The sequence below is a fragment of the Semicossyphus pulcher genome, unplaced genomic scaffold, assembly GCF_022749685.1.
Source record: "Semicossyphus pulcher isolate SPU_LCO1_2020_fin unplaced genomic scaffold, fSemPul1.0.p SCAF_6, whole genome shotgun sequence".
Classification (NCBI taxonomy): Eukaryota; Metazoa; Chordata; class Actinopteri; order Labriformes; family Labridae; genus Semicossyphus; species Semicossyphus pulcher.
Genome location: NW_027211737.1, coordinates 24658202 through 24671777, shown reverse-complemented (window position 1 = coordinate 24671777; position 13576 = coordinate 24658202). Strand labels below are relative to the sequence as shown.

The window sequence follows — 13576 nt, the reverse complement described above, 5'->3', positions numbered from 1 at the left end:
AACTACCTTGTAATGTAGGTAACTTTGCCCCTAATTTTATATTTTTCTGTAGCTGTCATTTGTAGTTAAATAAGTTTTATTTGACTTGTAAAGCTCATAAAAACTGCAGAAAACACGTCAGAATAACTTGTATAATATTTTTAAGCTAATTGCTGTTTCCCTAGAAGCTCACCTTAGATAGAGCAGCATATTGCACTCTGATACAAGACATCCAGGTGGAATATGTGAGCTTTTAGGGTGAGGGGTCTGTGCGACAGGTAAGGCTCTTCACCCCCCAGCATGTGCCCTCCTATATGGGAAAGCTGCAGCTTGAAAATAAGAGTGCTCTAATGGGGGAGGGTGTTTGAGCACTGATGAGAAGCATATGCTGTCTGCTTGTGTGTAATTACCCCAACTCACCCCCCCTCCCCAACCTTCCTCCCCTCCATCCAAGCCTCCGGAAAACCCTCATAGCCCCTGGTTTAGCCAGCCAGGGGGGGTGGGCTGCACTAACACCACACATTTTGTCTGTGTTTAATGTGCCCTGCCCTTGGGGACCTTGTAAACTCCAGGATTGCAAAGAAGCCTCGTCGGCTGACAAAGAGGCGTGACAGTGCTGTCAGTGTTTTAGAGACAGTCATGAGGAGGAGACGAGGATTTCAAAGCCTCCAAAGCTGGAAAAAAAGAATGAGAATGAGTTAGAAATGTCATCAGCTTGACACATGTCTGCGAGCTCTGTATCATTAGTCCCACAATGATACTTCAAAATGGTATTTGACAGTTGGAATAACAAGCACAGACAGAAATCATGAGGCTCCACCCGACGTGATAAAAGTCTTCTCTGTAATAACTAGAACGATGACAGGCCGCTGTTTATGGACAGTCGTGTTCCATAGTGAAACAATGCATTCTCTGTGTATTGGTTAATGTTTACCGTTGCGTCTATTGGCCCCTGAAGACGTCCAAGTAAGTGTCAGGCCCTGACAGGCTCTTATCCATCACGCCGAGGTTTGCTGCTGCTACTGCTGCTGCTGCTTGAGACCTGAGGAAATCACCCTGCAGAAATAGTGCTGACTCCAGCTGTACAAAATGATTATTTTGTCATCAGCAAATTTTTGCCAGATTGCAGCGATTCGAGAAGCACAGAACCGGAACATTTTAATTTTGTCTTTGCACCATTCTAGCCCCATCTTGTTTGTGATTGATATTCCCATCTTGCACAAAAGCTGCAGGGCATCACTCGAGTCCTGATAAATGAAGATTTGGCTTCGAAAGGTTTGGTGCTGTAGATGCTCATTCTTTTCTCACTAATGCTCGACTGCGGAGGTGGAACAACTAGATACTTTGTTTTATCTCGTCTTGTTGAGTTAAATTAAATCATCCTAACAGAGACCTTTATTGGGGATGGATATTTTCAGGCACAAGCTATTATGTAGCAATCAGACCATCTGTGATGAATCTGACTTTATTTAAAGGTATAATCTCAAGATTTTCATGTAAATAAATGTCTGTTAAGTCACTATCCATCGCAGAATGAGGTAACACAATGGTGATTGAGCCTATGGCCCACTGAAATCACAAGCAGCGCCCAGTTAGTGACGTGTTTTCCATCACCCAGCAGTGGTTGGTCTGTCAGAGAGGGTAGGCGGAGCTAAGCGGCTGCTTTTCCGCTCTCTGCAAGTGTTGCGAGTAAACAGTAATCTGCTATGGCTGAACAAACAAAGAAAAGATCGATGACTACAGATACGACTTCAACAATAAGTGAAAATCCAAAGAAAAAGAAACAAATTTGACCCTCACATGAAAGCAAACAGTCTAAGAAGGAAAGCGACCGTCAGCGAGGAAAATCAACAGTTACAACCGTAACAAAGGGAGACAACCGTGGACGTCTGGTTAGATTGGGAAGTGCAACTGAAATCTTCAAGATTAGACTTTTAATTTTGTTCAAGTCTCAATTTGGGATCTTTAATAATTTACATCTCCAACCTCGCAGATATCGGGCCTGTGTCCATCACCACCGACCCAAAGAAGTTCCAGCAGGATCTGCAAGAGCTGTTTGTCCAGGTAGGAACCACCACACATGAGATTATTCCCTGTAATTGCATCACTGTATTATTCCTCACTAATTCAGCCCACAGCCAAGTTACCCTTTGTAAATTTCACTCATCAGCAGCTCCCGTGGCCACAAGGGACTACAAGTTGTAATGATGTAGGAGCCCTAAAGCAAGGGCTCATTTGTTGTGTGTGAGAATTTTGTTCTCATTTCTAAAAGACATATTGTCTCACTTTTCCTTCAAAATGTCCTCCCCTGGTTTTATGTTGATGATTCCCTCTTTAATGGGATGCTCTTTTTGGTAACCAGAACCATGACAGTATAAAGTGTAGAAGTATTTGATCATGTGTGGTTCTGTCACACAGGGTGGGGGCGACTGCCCTGAGATGAGCATAGGAGCCATAAAGAAAGCCTTGGAGGTTTCTCTGCCTGGATCTTTTATCTACGTCTTCACCGACGCCAGAGCGAAAGACTATCGCCTGAAAAGAGATGTTCTGCAGCTGGTGCAACTCCGTCAATCACAGGTACACACCTACCAACCGAACATATACATACACATCGTCCAATGTTGGCGTTTAAGTGAATGTCAAATATTGTCATTCATTCCACATTTGATGGAGGTTCCTCCTTGATGGCAGCTACAGTACAAAAAATATGTATGCGAGGTTTCATTCATATTGTTCAACTCTCTGACAATGCTCAAGGGTTAAACCTGAAGCTTTGACTACAAGCCCTAGCCCACAGAGACTTGAGTGTCTTTGCATTTGTCACATGCTGTAACAAAAGACACACAGGGGCACGCTGTGAAAGATCTACATTCCAATGAAGTTCCCCAGTGCTCAGCTGAGCAGGGGAAAGTCTCTTCAAAGTTACACAGTCTCAGCCTCTACGTGAAGCACGACAATGAGCATTAGCGTCACTTCAGAGCCAACCGAAGGCGAGTCCAGAGAAAGCAAACACTGAACAGTAGTAATCCTCTTAACCCTCCCTCGTTCCCAGGTGGTATTTGTGTTGACCGGAGACTGTGGGGACCGCTCTCAGCCTGGCTACAGGGCGTACGAGGAGATCGCCGCCACCTCCTCCGGACAGATCTTTCACCTGGACAAGCAGCAGGTCAACGAGGTGAGAGCATGACAGAAAGCATACCACTGCATCAAACCCTTGTTAATCCCAAACTTTTATAAATAGGACAATAATTACATCCAGTTGTGTGAATAAAAATGAAAAGGGTTACATCACCTGATAATAGAGAACAGCAGGAGCAGGAGAGGAACAGAATTTGACCCACTGATGTAATAACAGTATTTTCATTTGGAGTAATCAGATGATTCCAACGCTGATATTAAACTTCCTGGTTGTGCGATACGGCTGAGCGTCTCTTTTACATCGGAAGCAGCGTGTAACAGAAGCCCTGTCCAAAGCAGCCAAAGACAGCAGGCCTCACTTCCCAGGCAGACGTAAAAGAAACCAGAGTTTCCTCCGGAGGAGACACTGGTATCCTGCATGTCAGCACAGGAGATGGCTGGGCAGCGCTGTACACTGTTGGCCCACTGAACCTCTGAACTCATGCGTGTTTGTGTGTGCGCGGGGGTCTGTTTCCTCTCAATTCATGCTTGCATATAGCTAAACATGCAACGCCTGTGTGTGGGGCAGCTCGGTTCATTATCACTCCATAACCCTGCCAGCTGTTTAAAGAGTGTTTGAATGTTGTGTTGTTGCAGTATTAAGGGAATAGGAGACTGAATTGACTGTAGCTCTCACACCTCAACCCCAGATGGCTTTGTGCTGAAGTAGCCTTAAGTATTTTGACATGTTCCCAGTGTACTGTTACATGTAAACATAGGCATACTGAAGACTGTATTTTTCTTGGATCCACATTGAATTACTGTATGTCAGCCGTTTTTAGACCTGTGTGATTATAGCTCTTGGGTGGCATGCTTTTACCAAATTAATGCAAATCCTTTAATCCTTAAAAACCTCAGAAGTACCCCAAATCTAACCAAATAGTCCCTCTAAATAACAGTTTAATAAAGTGCGGACAAATCAAATACACAAAATCATATTGTGGTCTCCAGGGGGAGAGCGGAGTGAAAACAGACTGCTTATTTTACTCTCTAATCCCAGGATATGATCTGTCATGGCCTGCCTCTTTCCAACACAGCTGCCCAGTGGAGCTGGCTCCAAGTCCGCACACAACAGTTCATTGTCAACGGTACATATTTCACTCTTTACACTCTGGTTATGATCAACGAGAGGATGTGCTAACAAGAGCGTGGACAAGAAAGCCCGGCGAAATGGCTGTCAAACTTGGACCATGATCTGTTCTCGTGGTAACGATGCCATCCTTTGTCACCCGCAGCCTGCAGTGCTGATCAAAAACGAGGGCTGTGATGTTTTAGCATTCAGATAATGCATACTGTGAGGGCTTTTAAAAAGCATGTAATGAAGAGGCGGTTGTGCAGCATAGGAAGCAGCCAGCCAAGCTGCACATTAACTCAACTCAAATGCCTTGTAGAGTCATTTAGAACATCACCCTTGTGGTTTTCTCATTACGTGGATGCAGCTCTGAGTTCAGGGTCTAGTAATGGCTGTCAGACATAAATCAAAACACAGGTAACATTTATGTTGTGTGCTAAACAATGGCACCATCTACGGTGTTGTTGTCTCTCTCAAAAACAGGCCACCTGAGACAGGCAAAGTCCCTGCAGGTGTGTCGATGCTCCTACTGAGACGGAGCAGGGAGTCCATCTGGTACTGATTCACTCCAATAACCTTCATTCGGAGTGGGACATCTTGTTCAAACATCAGCAGTTGTGTTGTTTAAACCTGGGTAAGGACCAAGCCGACCCCTGCCCACCGGGAGGTCTGGAGTCATTTGTGCTTAACCACAGCGCAGACACGTTTCTTTAGCAGCTAATGTACCTGGACCAGTTAACGGTATATAGCATTTTAGCTAACCCTTCTTCGTTGGCCCATCTGTCATGCTTCCATGAATAGCAGAGGGGGGTCCTTCCTGTAAAAGCCCCTTAAGCTCGTTCAACTGAGACACGCCGGATGAGGTTTCACAGGACTTAAGATTCCCAGTGGTTGAGACAGGGAGTGGCTGCAGAGCTCAGCGTGCTCCTCCAGACCCACCATGGCCCCGGACAGCAAGTCGTCCCATCTCAGCGCTCTGGATCCTTTTATCTGAGGTCTCGGGGCAGACTCATGCCCACTCCTTTCTGCTCTCTTGCATAAGAAATAGACACTATCCTGGGGCAGATGTAGGTCACTTCTTAGCAGTTTCCTGCCCTGCTGGTGATGGCTGCACATGTGGCAGACATTACAGCTGTTTCCAGTTGTAAAAACGGCGAGAGGAACCAGCTGCTGTCAGCACCCAGCGGACCTGATAGACAAAAAGCGGGGGCCTGATAATTAAATTATCAAAGGCTCTCCTTGTTTTCACTTTTTGCTCGTTTTCTTTAAGGTCTTGAAATATGTTGCCATTGGCTCCGTCGACAAGAACGAAGTGAAAAAATCTATTCAGTTTGTTTCATTGCAGGCGCAGATCACCCATAATGCCCTCTGCGTACGAGGTCAAAACAAATACTAGACAGCAGTTGCTTGTTAAGCACTTGGAAGACGGAAGACATTTCCTCCATTGTGGCCACTGAAATGAGACCGTAACGCCTTTTCTGCTTCTGTTTTCATTTTAGTGAAAACAAAAGGAAAACTGTGCTCCGACTTACTGCCCTTATGAGGATTACACACAGAAGGTCAAGCACCTGTCAAAACAGAAATTCTATATTGTGATAGCGTCTGTGGAGAGACATTGAGGGACATTAGAGTCTAAGTAGTGATTATCTTTGCCATTAAATATAATCAAACTGTCGACCATTATGTCAGACTTTGGATAATCTTTGCTCTGAGGGGTGGAATGACTCATTTAAGAAGTGAGCCTCATGCAATCCCAATGTCTCACTGTCTGACATCATCCCGCTTCTTAATCTTTCTTCATCCAACATAAAAGTGGTAAATAGTCCGTCTTTTTTCCCCCCCATAAGTGATCCTGCATATTTTTACATTTTATTTTGTGGAATATTCAGTTTAAGTATTATTCTGAAACAAAGGAATCACTGCTTTCTATTCCGAGGAGCGAGCCTTATGATTCATGAAAGCCGTGCTGCAGGAGGGAGACTGCTGCCTGACAGACTTCCTCTGTGAGAGACACTCCTCTGGGAATACATGCTTGAGAGTGCAGAAAACTGTATGTTATCAGTTTGACAGTCGAGCTGTTTCACTTTTCCTTTGTTTAGTCAAAATCCCTCCGAGGAATACTTTTGCGATGAATGAATAGTCTTCAGACAAAGAAAGATCGGGAAGTAGGGAAGTGGCTGGTGGGGGCTTTTTTTGCAAAAGGCTACAATGGTGTCCTTCCTGTCCTCGTCCTGTCTTTTCAAGTTAAGAGGGGATCCTTGACAGCTTCCATTTGATGGGTTGCAGTCTCATCCACAGACGAGTGTGTCTCCTCCAGTAGTGACATGTCACTCTGTTACAGTTTTGTTATGGCGTTCGTCTCCTCCTGCCAGGTTTTAAAGTGGGTAGAGGAGACAGTGCAGGCCATGAAGGTCCACCTGCTGTCCTCCAACCATGACAGTGCACAGGAGAACAAGTGGGAAGTGCCCTTTGACCCCAGCCTACGAGAGGTCACCGTGTCACTCAGTGGACCAGCGCCACAAATTGAGCTCAGCGATCCCTTCGGTAAAACACATTTGTACATTTTCCTTTCCTGCGATATCAGTTAAAATATTTTCCGGGAAGACATATTTGACATTGAAAAAGTTCTTCTCTTTTTTTCCCAGGTCGTGTAGTTGGTGAAGCGCAGGGCCTTCAAGAGCTGCTGAACATCCCCAACTCCGCCAGAGTTGTCAACATGAAGTTTCCCAGACCCGGGGCTTGGAAACTAAAGGTACTTTTCTTGTGATTAAAGCCTTAATGTGTTTTTCTGACTGCTTTATGACAGTGGGCTGATTGGATGCTCTTGCTTTCTTTCTAAAGGTGAGCTGCAGTGGGCGTCACACTCTCAGGGTCACAGGAGTCAGCAATCTAGACTTCCGGGCCGGCTTTTCCAGCGTACCTGTTTCAGAGTTCAACCAGACCAGAGAGAGGCCAATAAAAGGTGTCGGAGATGTTTCCGCTCGCTTCTTGAGTCTTACCTGATGGAGAACACATACAGGAGATGACCTCATACGATCTTCCTTTTGTCTCTCAGGACTTCCAGCACATGTTTTGCTGAAATGCACAAACCTGAAGCCTCCAGGTCAGCTGAGCCACGTGGAGCTCATGTCAGGCTCAGGCCGCTCTTTACGAACCATCACCGTGCCGCTGCCCTCTGACCTCGGCCGACAAGGACTGTGGAGCCTCCCGGAGTTCCGCGCTCCCTCCCAGAGCTTCTTCATCAAGGTGACGGGAAAAGATGAGGAGGGCTACCGCTTCCAGAGGCTGTCCAGTGTCTCCTACACCAACATTGTTCCAGGCAAGACAACCCCCTCCCTGTAGACACATCCCAGCAGTGTCCCTCACACCTCATCAATCTCTCCGGCGACCTTTAACCTTTGTTACCTCCCTTGTGTAGATCCCCCAGTTGTGAGCATGCCTGACGTGCTGAAGGGCTACTACATGCAGCCTGCTGTGATTGGCTGCTCGGTGGAGAGTGACATTCCCTACAGGCTTAGATTCACCAGAAGTGGGACTACGCTGGGAGAGGAGAAGTTCTTCCAGTAAGTCTTCCCTCTACTTGTTCAGCACACTGCAACATTTAGCTCGCCTTCGTTCAGACACTGCCGCCTCATACTCCCATTAACTGCTGAAAAAACACTAATTAGGTCAGTCATTACTCTTGAGCACGTCTGTTAAGCATTAGTGCTGCTTTATTCTTGGGTTTTTATTGACTCATCTGTCAGGAAACTGGTATGCACACTTAGTTTTATGAACATTACATATTGAATTGTGTCATTTTAAGAGATTTACAAAGTGCCCATTCTTTCTAGGCATTGATGCTCTGCTTTGAATAACATCTGTGTATTGAAGCTAACTTGTGGTGAGAAATATCCTCAGTGTGAATGAGGCAGAGATGCTAATTAAATGTGGCATTTGAAAGGATCTTGTTATTGTCACACAAACGAACCAAGCGTGTCTTTGCATCAGGAACTCGGCCATAGCATCATGGGAGATTTCCCATGTGTCAGCTGAGGATGAAGGCCTGTATGAGTGTATAGCGCAGAGCACTGCAGGACAAGGACGCGCCTTAACACAGCTGACTGTTCGAGGTATGTTCCACACACATCTCCTCAGTCCTTTGCCTGCATCAATCACAGTCACAGAGGCTTTGAAACACACTCCATGAATCTCATTCAAGGCTAAAACATTAACATGATACAAAGCATGCCAGCACAAACATTTGTATCAAAGCGCAAACTGTTTCTCTTCTGTTTGTTCACCGCTGATAACAGCAGTTTGATGTTTTGGCCGTGTTTCCACTCAAACAGAGCCTCCTCCGGTCCTGAGTCCGGCGGTGAATGTGACTTCCTTTTTGGGAGGCTTGGCCGTGCTGTCCTGCCAGGTGGAAGGATCCATGCGCCACAACTTGACCTGGTACCGAGCGGGCCGTATCATCCGGGCTCGGGCCGGGAGGGTGAAGCTGCTGGCTGATTCGTCCTTGCAGATCAGCCCGGTGCGGACGCAGGATGCCGGGGAGTACCGCTGTGTGGCCACTAACGCCAACGGAGAAAGCAGAATCACGGTGTGGCTTCTTGTCCCAGGTAGGGGTAGGACGAAGACCTGCAGGTCATCTGCTTAAACACTTAACACACCGGGGCCTCATAGCTCTTCTCAGGCCCTCGTCATCTGTTTTCCATTATTGGCTTAAGTTCCTCGCAGTCAGATTGAGCCACTTCCTTGTCAGACAATGTTTCTCATCAGCAAGGATTGATTTGTGTTGAAAAATGTGGCTTCTATTGCGGGCATTCGCTCAGATGTTGTAATGAGTTTTAAAACAGCCAAATAAGTATGAGCTTTTCATCACTCTGATCCCCCAGTCATGACGTCAGCCACGGAGGGCTGGTAATTACATTGTAGCCCACGATTGTTTACTGTTGTAAAACCTGTGATGGGGAAGTTATAAATGACATCATCCAGCGATGACAAGGTCCTGAGTCATCGTCAACATCTTGCCTCCGTTTGACTCCAATTGTAGAGGCTCCTTCCGTGGTAGTTCACCCCCAGAGCCAGGCTTTCTCCCGAGGGGACGAGATCCGCCTCGTCTGCTCGGCGTCCGGCTCCCCCCCTCCCCAGCTCTTCTGGAGCCATGGAAACATGTTCCTCACTAATCGGCCGAGGTAAGGGAACTCTCAGCCCACTCAACACCTCCGGCGCAGAGGACTCCAAAAGTCATTACATTCCACTTTAACGACATTTGCGAATGCCACATCTTGTTTGCGCTGCGTAGATTCACATGTAATGATGTATGAACTTGCTTCCAAACCGCAGATACTTGAAATGTCTGTGTTTAATACATACTCCAAGAAAAACGTATCCTCCCAAGAATAGCAGATAACTTAAGAGATGAATTATACATCTGCATTCATCATTTTACATCTGTGCATGCCATCACGAGTAAGAGTTAACAAACAAGAATTCTGTTGATTGCATGATACAGGTTCAGTCTTAACCAGCATGGAGTTCTGACTATAAGAGAGGCCCTCCCAGAGGACGCTGGGAACTACACATGTTTGGCAACCAATGAGGCTGGTACTGACTCTCAGTCTGTGTCACTGACTTTTGCAGGTAAGTCAAGATATTACTTCAGTTTTTTTGGATGTTGTTGTGAAGACATGCTGTTGCTGGAGTGGTCCTTGGCCATGTGGAGTCTCACTCACTAAGTAAATTTCCATTGGCAATGATTTTAAGACTTCAGATCAGGTTTTTGTTTGTGTAGTTGACTTTTCCTCAGGAGTGTCTGTTGTAAATCTGAGTCTGTGAATGGTATCCGCTGTGTCTGCATGTTGCCCTGTCTCACACAATAGGATCTTTCTCTCCTTGTTTTGTGAGCGCTGACAGTTGTCGGGTTGAAGTTTCAGTCATGCCTTGTCAGTTAGTGGTTGACGGAAACCGCTACGCTGATGGACTGTGGCAGCCTCTTCCTGGGGCATGCTGGTTTTCATACACACTTTTTGTCTCCGAATGTCATTTTTAACAACACTGATCTGTCAAGGCAGAGAGAGCCTTGTAAGGTAGATCATCTCGGCTGTCTGCCTGCTGCAAAAGCATCCATCCCTGCTCTGTTGGCACATATAATGGTTGAAATGTAAGCTTAGTTTATATATTTATCTCAGGTCTATTCTGCAGCCTTTACTTGTGTAAGTAGTCGTGACTTTACTATTGTTTCCAAATATAGAAGCGATAAATATAAGATAAAGATTCACAGTTGAATTGCCTCTTATACTGTCTTTTCTTTCCTCCAGAGATGCCTAGAATAACAGTGGCACAGCAGGTCGTACTTGTATCTGTTGGTGGAGATGCGACTCTGGAGTGTCGAGCCACAGGCCTCCCCCCTCCTCTTGTTCACTGGTTCAAAGGTAAGTTAAGGTCAGAGTCAGCAGGTGCATAAAAGTGTGTACAGAAGTGTCCAGTGAGAAACCACTGGGTTTGTTTGTGCTTCCAGGTGAGCTCGAGGTGGGCTCTGCTCCTTTCGTTCAGCAGGATGTGCATCGGGGCACCCTGCACATTCGAGGGGTGCAGGAGGTCGACGCCGGTCAATACAGCTGTGTGGCCAGTAGCTCTGCTGGAACCTCGGCTGGCACTGTCAGTCTGGAGGTTGGAGGTGAGACAAAACTCCAATATTCCACATAAAGCTTGTTTTTTTCTCTCAAACTTTCCCTAAGGAAAATCCACTCTTCCCTCCACAGCGGGCCCATTGTTCTCTGAGGCACCGGCTGACGTGACAGCTAACGTAGGGGAGAACATCACCCTCCCCTGCATCGCCCGAGGTTTCCCGCAGCCGACAGTGACCTGGCGCAGACAGGACGGCAGACAGATTCTTACAAGGACAGACAGCCACAGTAGAACAATGCAGCTGGAGAACGGACATCTTCTAATTCAGAGTGAGTTATCCACAAAACAATAGCACAAGACCTTCAGTGCAGGCTAATACAGCCTGATGGTTGCCTTGCAGGGACTGGAAAATCAAACGCTCACAACCTTTATGCTCAAAAGACTACAATTTGTTTGCTTTAGTTTTAGATGATAATCAAAAAGTCAAAAATAGTATTAAAGGGCCAGTTCGCCGATTTTCAACCTCAGTCCTATCATGCTATTATGGGGAGCTAATGCCATTATGGTAGAAAAAAATGACTGCGCCAGACGACGTAAAACGCGTCATCTGGCGGTGGCCAGGGAGCTCGCTAAACTACATTTCCTCAATCTAGGACGCCCGCCTCCGATGTCATGTCTCGTTCAAAATCATCAGGTTTGAAATGTAGACTGCAGACCTGAAGAGTTTTTAGATGATCCACCAGTATATTCTCGTCGCATTTTGGATTCTGAACCGCTCTGAGCCATTGCCTGCAGTGAAAGGGTAGTATTACACTCCAGCGTCTCTCATTGGGCCGTTTCTTTCAGAGGGAGGGCGCAATGCACGCTGGGTGTTGTAGGAATGTAGAATGGGTGAAACCACGAGCTGTTTGTGCAACTTTCTCCACAGCTATGACGCCAATTTCAAACATCATTGCTTCTATCGATTACAGAGAACACCAGCTTTGACTGACAGTGGCTTGCTCCTTTAATAATACTTTGGATCCCCATAATGTACGTTTGATGCTTGCGCCACATCTCCATCAATCTATCCAGCTCAGCAAGTGGCATATAGATATTGAGGATAATATGTTGGAGCCACGCGTGTCTCTAGAGCTGTTCATTTGGCTTAACTACATGACTGAAAGTCATCACAATATAATTGCTGTCGATACAATTGCTTATACAGATGGCAAAATATTAAAGCTGCTGTGAGGAACTTTGGGTCTGTGTTGATTTTGGCGCCCCCTGTGGACAAAGCCATACCTCTTGTCTCTTTGCTGATTTTGTCCCGTACATGCTTAAGTGGTGTTTTTTTAACAAAAAAATCTCATCCTGCTTTCTTTAACAGCCATGTGTATCACTCACTTTACGGCAGTGTACAGTTAATCACTTCGTCTGACACCTACCCCCCCGCCAGCAGTTTCAGGCATTAAAAATAACTATATAGAAATAATCCATCTTGTCCTGATGGTCTGGTTTGCTTTTGTAGCTCATAGAGAGTAATCAGAATAAATTCCAGTCTGTTTCATAACCAGAGAAAAACTCCTCACAGGAGCTTTAAGTATCATCTGGATTAAAGCACTTCTTCAGATCTGTGAAATAATAAGAGTCTCTTTGTTTATTTTTCCTTCATTGTGATGTTGCATTCTCATCAGGCAGCGGGAATTTACATTGTAAACTATGTAGGCATTTCAGCCTGGAATATGACTAACCCGTGCCCCTGGAGAGGATCCTTTGTGTTCCTTTGGGAGTCTAAATGTTTATGTTGTTTGTTCTTTTATGGCGGAGAGGAATGGACATGTTTGCAAGGGCTGCTTCTGTCACTGTTTCCATTTGTAGCTGCAGCCTGCCCTAATTAGCTCAATCTGTCGCAGATGGCTTTATTATCTACCTGCCATTGTTTTAGAAAATGCCTGTTGAGTCACACACAACCTGCTCCTCATTTTGTACTTTACTGCGTGTGTCTTGTCATTACCTATTTAAACAGTGCCTTTGCTATCTAAACTCCAGAAGTGAATCACATGTTGATCTTGCAACATATGATCTCCAGAGGATTTACTGAGAAGGAACATGTGTGTCGGCGCCCTGGCAGCTGAGCAAACCCATTAATCCCATTGTTTTCTATTTTTAACTCTTAATTACAGCGCAGTCAAACCAATAATACCACTTGTTATTGAGTAGGGGACTAAACTGCCTTCAGCGAGGATTATATGTATCTATAATTTCTTTTTCTCAGTAGGTGTGGATATGCTGCCTATCTCAGATGTACTGTGTAGATTGTTCTGCGTAATCCTTGATCAGTGCTGGTTTACTGTGTGTTTGACTACAGGTGTGTGGCTGGATGATGAAGGGCTGTACATCTGTGAGGCCCAGAACCAGTTTGGAACCATCAAGACGGAGTCTAGAGTTAGTGTCACTGGACTGGGTAGGCCTGTCTAAGCTCTCTTTTCCTTCTACACTTATATATACTTTAAAGACAATAGCAGCAACTCCAAAGCTGCCTGTGGACTTAGAATACTTTCACATTATCTTGCTTAGTTTAGTGTTTATGTTGCCTTTTCCTGCAGAGCCCCCTCTCTTGGCCCAAGGTGCCCCACTCATCACCACCGGTATCGGTCAGTCTCTGAGTATTCCCTGCATGCTGTTGGATGGAATACCTCTTCCAGACAGACACTGGTCCCGAAACGGAAAACCCGTAAGATTGACAACTAA

General features: G+C 45.7%; 1 protein-coding gene across 1 annotated transcript in view; it reads left to right on the top strand.

Annotated features, from left to right (window-relative positions):
* The window catches only part of hmcn2 (hemicentin 2), a 47489-nt gene that overhangs the window by 469 nt on the left and 33444 nt on the right, over positions 1 to 13576 (top strand). The window contains exons 2-18 of the mRNA XM_069682695.1: positions 1973 to 2043; positions 2398 to 2556; positions 3032 to 3154; positions 6601 to 6772; positions 6874 to 6980; positions 7070 to 7190; positions 7284 to 7547; positions 7647 to 7791; positions 8219 to 8340; positions 8560 to 8832; positions 9267 to 9408; positions 9729 to 9856; positions 10534 to 10647; positions 10734 to 10892; positions 10978 to 11172; positions 13194 to 13289; positions 13432 to 13559. Of these exons, the coding sequence (XP_069538796.1) occupies positions 1973 to 2043; positions 2398 to 2556; positions 3032 to 3154; positions 6601 to 6772; positions 6874 to 6980; positions 7070 to 7190; positions 7284 to 7547; positions 7647 to 7791; positions 8219 to 8340; positions 8560 to 8832; positions 9267 to 9408; positions 9729 to 9856; positions 10534 to 10647; positions 10734 to 10892; positions 10978 to 11172; positions 13194 to 13289; positions 13432 to 13559 (2519 nt within the window). The remainder of the gene's footprint in view (positions 1 to 1972; positions 2044 to 2397; positions 2557 to 3031; positions 3155 to 6600; positions 6773 to 6873; positions 6981 to 7069; positions 7191 to 7283; positions 7548 to 7646; positions 7792 to 8218; positions 8341 to 8559; positions 8833 to 9266; positions 9409 to 9728; positions 9857 to 10533; positions 10648 to 10733; positions 10893 to 10977; positions 11173 to 13193; positions 13290 to 13431; positions 13560 to 13576) is intronic.